The 7,847-nt window shown below is 41.7% G+C and overlaps 1 protein-coding gene and 1 long non-coding RNA gene across 2 annotated transcripts; both read left to right on the top strand.

Annotated features, from left to right (window-relative positions):
- Positions 1-489: 489 nt before the first annotated feature.
- LOC116969837 (protein NLRC3-like) lies at positions 490-1,888 on the top strand. The gene is made up of 3 exons (XM_033016616.1): positions 490-923; positions 1,312-1,360; positions 1,778-1,888. The coding sequence occupies exons 1-3, from the start codon at positions 493-495 to the stop codon at positions 1,886-1,888; spliced, it is 591 nt and encodes a 196-aa protein (XP_032872507.1). The 5' UTR covers positions 490-492.
- Positions 1,889-2,025: 137 nt separating this feature from the next.
- LOC116969843 lies at positions 2,026-2,884 on the top strand. The gene is made up of 3 exons (XR_004410935.1): positions 2,026-2,178; positions 2,334-2,501; positions 2,687-2,884. It is a non-coding gene; the product is annotated as an uncharacterized LOC116969843 (long non-coding RNA).
- Positions 2,885-7,847: the final 4,963 nt, after the last annotated feature.

Genomic DNA, 7,847 nt, shown 5'->3' with positions numbered 1-7,847 from the left:
ACGGTGGCAGCAGCTGTTTTCAAACATGTGAAGGAGAACGAGATCCTGTACACCATGAGCTACAACCCCTCCTACTGCTGGATCCTTGTCCTGACATTGGGCCCCTTCTTCACACAAACACACTGGGACCCGCAGCAAGTTCCCAAGACCATCACACAACTATATTGCTACTTTATTTACAACATCCTGAAAAACCACGGCCGTGAGATTGAGAACCTCCGTGAGGTGTTACTGAGGCTTGGTCAGATGGCCTTCACTGGAGTGGCTGAGAAGAAGATTGTGTTCACAGATGAAGATTTGATCAAATACAATCTGCAGCCTTCCCAGTTCCTGTCCGGGTTCCTGATGGAACTGTTGGAGAGAGAGGATTCAGCCCGGAGCGTGGTGTACACCTTCCCGCACCTCACCATCCAAGAGTTTGTAGCCGCACTCGCACAATTCATGACTGTAGATCGCGGGGATATCACGACACTCCTCATTGAAGCCCATGGCATGGCAGACGGGCGATTTGAAGTATTTCTCCGTTTTGTCGCTGGTCTCTCCTCCCCACGGACAGCTTGGATCCTGGAGGAGTTTCTGGGTAAATTTCCTCATCAAACAACCGGCCGAGTGAATGACTGGGTGAAGGAGGAGGTAAAACGCCGGGCTAGAAACACAGAGAGTGACGCTGGTAAACGGAGGCTCCTGAACACGCTGCACTACCTGTTTGAGTCTCAGAATCCTGCACTGGCTCAGGAGACACTGGGATCTGTGGAAACACTTTCATTCAGTGGACTGGTACTGACCCCGATTGACTGTACGGTCCTGTCTCATGCCATCAGGCCCTGTGATACAATCAACCACCTCGATCTGGATAGCTGCCGCATTCAGTGTGAAGGTCTCCAGCGGCTGGGACCGGCTCTGCACAAGTGTCAGCAATTGAGGTAACTGTCCGTTTGATGCTAACACTGAACTGTAAAATTGTTTCACTATTTTGTTATTCCGTCCAGCACCCCTTCTATGGGGCCGAGCAGCCGTCACTGTGCACGGGGGCACCCCTCCTATTTTACCCCCCCTCCCCCGGCTCACCGGTGATCGACCCCCTCCCCCGGGTCACGCGTGTTGCCTGCCTGCCCTGTTGCCGTTCTCTGCACGGGGAACATTTGTCGGTCGGGGAATGAGAATAAATGGTGAAAGTCACTAAACACCACATTCACAGAGATTTGTTCAATAATGTGCTGAGGTTTTTCCATAAATATCCGTTTGGGAGAAGTTATCTATCTCAGCCTCGTCGGCCGGGGTTTGTTTCTTACTCTGTCTGTTTGTGTTTAGACTGGGACTCAACGACCTGGGAGATTCCGGAGTGAAACTGGTGTCTGAAGCTCTGAGGAACCCGGACTGTAAAATACAGAGACTGTGGTAAGTCCCAGACTGTGAGAGATTGTGTTTACACTCACTGGGTGTCTGACACTGAACATTAATATGATCAGTAATTGTGTCACTGATAAACACTGGCAATTTGCACCGTCTCCTGTCTCGCTCTCTGTGTCCCTCACCCTCACTCTCTCTCATCTCCAGGCTGGACAATCCAAAAATCGGAGATACAATGAAACTTGGGAGTATTGGTGCAGGATTCCCAAAAGGTTAATAAACAATAGACAATAGGTGCAGGAGTAGGCCATTCGGCCCTTCGAGCCAGCACCGCCATTCAATCAGATCATGGCTGATCGTCCCCAATCAGTACCCCGTTCCTGTCAAGATAAAGGAACCACATTCCCTCATGCCTGTATGAACCCAGGAGATGCATTTGAGCTTAAAAGCACCTTGCCAAGCCAGGGAAAAGGCCATAAAATGGATTTTGCTGCCTGCCTGGCTGAGAATGCATTTTAAGCCCCACAAGGGCCTGTAAAAGTGCAGAAAGCATTTCCTCATGTCTGTATGAAGTCAGGAGATGTATTTCAGCTTAAAAGCAGCTAACTAGACCTGTGATTTTCTGTATCCATCACCCTCACTCTCTCTCATCTCCAGGCTGAACAGTGTCGGTCTCACAGATTCTGGAGCCGTGGATCTCGCCTCCGCTCTCAGTACAAACCACACGGTGACGGAGCTGTACCTGGGTGAGAATAAACTTGGAGATTCCGGAGTGAAACTGGTGTCTGAAGCTCTGAGGAACCCGGACTGTAAAATACAGATACTGCGGTAAGTCCCAGACTGTGAGAGATTGTGTTTACACTCACTGGGTGTGTGACACTGAACATTAATATGATCAGTAATTGTGTCACCGATACACACTGGGGATTTACACCGTCTCCTGTCTCTCTGTGTCCCTCACCCTCACTCTCTCTCATCTCCAGGCTGAACGGTGTCGGACTCACAGATTCTGGAGCCGAGGATCTCGTCTCCGCTCTCAGTACAAAGCCCTCACTGACGGAGCTGGACCTGACACACAACTCCCTCACAGACCGATGTGTCCCCGCTCTCCGCAACCTCATACTGACCCTCCCGAGACTGGAGTGGATCGGGTGAGTGTTTGTGTTAATGTTTAATGTGATAAAATATCAGGGGATCCATCCATCCATCCATCCGCGGGCTTCTTTCTCCTGTGATTTTGTTCTGTAAAGTGTTGTTGAAATATTAACCCCAGTCCCTGTTATTGACACTGTTGTTTAACCTGTTTATTTCCTCTTTATTCCTCGACTTGTTTCAGGCTGGTGAGGAATAAGTTCAGTCCGACCGGGAAGAAGGAACTGAGGTCGCTGAAGACATGCAGACCCGGACTGAAAGTGACCGCGTGAACATCTCTGGGTGTAAACGTCACTGCCCTGGGGACCGGAATATTGTTGCTGTCAGGCCACGTGCCGGATCTACCCACACACTGCACGGAGGGAGGGAGACCCGGCTGCCATCCTCGACTTGCCCTGACAATAGTCCCCAGGCTGTTGCTGTAACTTATTCCCTGCGGCATCTAAACAATGTGCTAACTCACAACAATTGTCCCTCTCCCACTGTTCAACCCCACGGGTACATTCTCTTCTTGATTCTGGATGGACACAATGTCGACACCTTTTGACAGAATACACCGTTGTTGACATTAAACGCAACTTATTCTCGCACTTTAGCTTTAGGGTTAGCATTCAGAGTTATTATTAAAACACTTATTATTGTCACATGTACTGAGAAACAGTGAAAATATTCTGTTTGCATGCATGCTATCCAATCTAGTCAGGTAATGCTATACATCAATACAACCAAGCCAAGTGCAAGTACAGCAGGTAGAGTGAAGAGAGTGCTGAATATAGTTTTCTCAGCATGTAGCGATACATAGACATAGATAACAGGTGCAGGAGGAGGCCATTCAGCCCTTCGAGCCAGCACCGTCATTCAAGGCAAGGCAAGGCAACTTTATTTATATAGCACATTTCATACACGAGGCAGACTCAAAGTGCTTCACATAAAAACATGTCATACAATAAAATGAAATAATAAAATGAAATAAAATAGAAGAATTAAAAGAAAAGAAAAGCAAAATTAAAAATGCATTATAAAAAGTGCAAAAGTTAAAAGTGCAATGTAGTTAAGATTTAGCTGAAAGCTAAAGTAAACATAAAAGTTTTCAGAAGGTACACAAAAATGCTGGAGAAACTCAGCGGGTGCAGCAGCATCTATGGAGCGAAGGAAATCGGCGATGTTTCGGGCCGAAACCCTTCTTCAGACTGCATGCATGATCAGTCTGAAGAAGGGTTTCAGCCCGAAACGTCGCCTATTTCCTTCGCTCCATAGATGCTGCTGCACCCGCTGAGTTTCTCCAGCATTTTTGTGTGCCTTCGATCTTCCAGCATCTGCAGTTCCTTCTTGAACACATAAAAGTTTTCAGTCTTGTTTTAAAAATGGTCAAAGTTGAGGCAAGTCTTAAATCTTCAGGAAGTTTATTCCAGCTATTTGTTGCATAGTAACTAAATCCTGCTTTCCCATGTTTTGTATTTACTCTGGGAATCACTAACAGATTGGTTTCAGAAGATCTTAGCGGTCTAGAAGGCTTATATAGTGGAAGCATGTCAGTGATATACTTTGGTCCTAAACCATGTAGTGATTTATAGGTGAGCAGCAGGATTTTGAAATCAATTCTCTGACATACAGGGAGCCAATGTAAGAATTTAAGAATTGGTGTAATGTGCTCAAATTTTTTGGTCTTTGTTAGAACTCTAGCAACAGCGTTCTGAACAAGCTGTAGCTGTGTTACAATAATCTAACCTACTAGTAATAAAAGCATGTACAAGTTTTTCTAAGTCTTGAGCTGACATGAGTCATCTTAATCTTGCTACGTTTTTGAGGTGATTTGAGGTGTTCATTGTGATCACGGCTGATCGTCCCCAATCAATAACCCGTGCCTGCCTTCTCCCCATATCCCTTGACTCCACTAGCCCCTAGAGCTCTATCTAACTCTCTCTTAAATCCATCCAGTGACGTGGCCTCCACTGCCCCCTGTGGCAGGGAATTCCACAGATTCACAACTCTCTGGGTGGAAAAGTTTTTTGATACAGTTTCAGAGAAAACGTCCAACGTCCGCAATGAAATAGTTTGTAAAAATAAGGACTGTGTCCCCACACAGGCCACAACTCACCAATGGAAGGATCTTTCAGTAGTCTGATAACATCATAATAAGAATACACAAGATTCACAGCAACGTGGTCCTATAGGGAGGTTGCACGTTAGGTCACTGGGTCATAGGGCTTGACGCACGGAGCCGCACAATCCATCTGGAGGACATCGCAGCTTCCGGTATATGTTATTAATGCAAGAAACGCGTACTATCCTACCTGTTAAAAACCGACAAAATGTTGCATTTTTGCGCTGTAAATAATTGTGGAAGTCGAGGCAAGCGTGAGAGACATGTACCCAACTTCAGAATTCCAAACGTGAAGCGAAATGAATGTAAAGAGAAGCGAGAGCTGAAGGGACAACAACAGCTAAAGTGCTTGGCGAACATTGGCCGTGCAGATATCGGAATTGAAAATATTGGGAATTATCGCGTTTCAGATTCAGATTCAGATTCAACTTTAATTGTCATTGTCAGTGTACAGTACAGAGACAACGAAATGCAGTTAGCATCTCCCTGGAAGAGCGACATAGAATATGATTTCAATAATATAACTATTTACATGTATACAGTGTTTGCTCACTGCATTTCATTAACAGTAAGGCATTATTTGTGGTTTTTCTTGATTCCTTTGGCATCTAAAAAGTCTCAGAAGTGATAAATCTGGCTGTAAAATTTAGAAATCGCCCACAAATAATGCCTTATTTGATGAAATGCAGTGAACAAACGGCCAATGTTCACCAAGCACTTTGGCTGTTGTTGTCCCTTCAGCTCTCGTTTCTATCTACCGTCATTTCTCCTCACTTTTGGAATTCTGAAGTAGGCTAAATGTCTCTCAACTTATCCCGATTTCCATAATTATTTACAGCGCTAAAAATCACCATTTCGACGGGTTTTATTATTATTTTTTTAAATAATATTTTTATTAGAAGTAGACGTATTATAAAGTATAGTTACATATTATAGTAAAACAACTTTTCATATACATCAGTCATACATTATTAAAATTTTCAATTGTCGATTACTTCTGCTTCTAGTGTTTTTTTTATATAGAAAAAGAGAGAATAAAGAGTTACAAATATCAAAAAAACAGAAAAGGTGGAATGGATTACTTATAATACGTCATTGGAGATAGGTTCGTAGATTATAAAGTATGACTTTTCATCTAATCCTGAGTTCAAGTTTCAGTTGGGTTTTCGTGCCGGGCCAATCTATCCCGTCAGATAATTAATGAATGGAGCCCATATTTTATCAAAAAGTTCTTGTTTGTCCATTAAGACAAGTCTAATTCTTTCTAGATATAGGGTCTCTGACATTTCCACAATCCACATTTTAATTGTGGGGGTTGTAGGGCATTTCCAAAATTTTAATATTAATTTCTTCCCGGTTATTATACTGTAGTCGAGGAAATTTCTTTGGCTTGTTGTGAGTGTTAAACTTTGCTCTGATATTCCAAGTATTATTCATTTTGAGTTTGGATCCAGTTTTGTATTAATAACTTCTGAAATTATTTCAAAAATATCAGTCCAGAAATGTTTAATTTTTATACAATTTGCAAACGTATGTGTTAAATTAGCATCTAGATGTAGACATTTATCACAAATAGGAGAGATTTGTGGGAAGATTCTATTTAGTTTTAATTTAGAGTAGTGTAATCTATGTAAGACTTTAAATTGTATTAAAGCATGTCTGGCATTTAACGAACATTGATGTATATGTTATAAACTTTCGTCCCACAAATCTTTCGTTATAGGATGACCTAATTCATTTTCCCATGTGTATCTATATGGTTCCGTCGGTGGTACCTCGTTGTTTAGGAGGTTGTTATAAATATAAGCTATTAATTTTTCAGTGTTAGGATGCTTGTTCAAACACTCATCAAGGATTTCTGGTTCCCTAGTCCTGTAGACTTGTGTATTAGATTTAACATAATCTCTAATTTGTAGATATCTGAAGAAATTATTTGAGTGCAGTCCATGATTCTGTTGTAACTCCTGAAATGAAAGAAAAGTGCCTTTCCCATAAAGATGTCCAATCTTTTTAATTCCATAATTTTTCCATTGTGTGAAACCCTTATCCAAAAAGGATGGCTTGAATAAAGGATTATTTACAATGGGAAGGCATAGTGGTATATTATTCAATTTTAAAACTTTTTTAAATTGTTTCCAAATTCGTATTCCACTATGTATTATGGGGTTTTCCTTATAGGTTTTTTTGTGCAGTTTTGTGGTAGCAAATATGATCGGACCAATTTCAAAAGGTAAACAGTCTTCCTTTTCCATCCTTAACCAATCTGGTTGTTGATCCATTTCTTCCAGCCAGAAATTCATGTTTTTAATATGGACTGCCCAGAAATAAAACAAGAAATTTGGCAAAGCCAAACCTCCATTTATCTTTGACTTACATAAATATTTTTTACTTATTCTATGATTCTTATAATCCCAGATGAAACTTGTAACAATGGAGTCGACTTTTTTGAAAAAAGTTTTTGGGATATATATCGGGATTAATTGAAATAGGTACAGTAGTTGCGGTAAGAAGATCATTTTTATAGCATTAATTCTACCAAGCATTGAAATGGGAAGTGTTTTCCAGTATTGAATATTCTTGTGTAGTTAATTCAGTAAGGGCGGAAAATTTAGTTTAAATAAAGAGGTATATGTCTTAGTTACATAGATTCCTAAGTATTTAAATTTATCTTTAACTATTTTAAAAGGGGATTGTTGTAATGTATGTAGATTGAGTTTTGTTACAGCCAGATTTATCACTTCTGAAACCTTTTAGATGCCAAAGGAATCAAGAAAAACCACAAATAATGCCTTAGTTGATGAAATGCAGTGAGCAAACAGCCAATGATCGCCAAGCACTTTGGCTGTTGTTGTCCCTTCAGCTCTCGCTTCTATCTACCATCATTTCTCCTCACTTTTGGAATTCTGAAGTAGGCTAAATGTCTCTCACGCTTATCCCGATTTCCATCATTATTTACAGCGCAAAAAATTGACCATTTCGACGGGTTTTAACGGGCCCGCTACGCTGGAAACACTGGTGAGTGCCTACCTGCAGTTCATGGCTTGTACTCCACTTGGAGTAGCGTAGCAACAGTACGGGTCATAGGTCGTGACCCGACTGCCGTGAAACCTCCCTATAGGAGCAAATTCAAAATGTAAGTTTCATTAAACAATTAACGTAAATGTAAGAAAAGCTATTTCGGTCTAAATTAGCGCAACGTTTTTAAACAGTTATGTAATCATCTTGTTAAAAAGGATTATTC

This window comes from Amblyraja radiata, unplaced genomic scaffold (genome assembly GCF_010909765.2).
Source record: "Amblyraja radiata isolate CabotCenter1 unplaced genomic scaffold, sAmbRad1.1.pri scaffold_141_ctg1, whole genome shotgun sequence".
Taxonomy (NCBI): Eukaryota; Metazoa; Chordata; class Chondrichthyes; order Rajiformes; family Rajidae; genus Amblyraja; species Amblyraja radiata.
The sequence above is the reverse complement of the archived record's forward strand: the minus strand, read 5'-3'. Positions and strand labels throughout refer to the sequence as shown.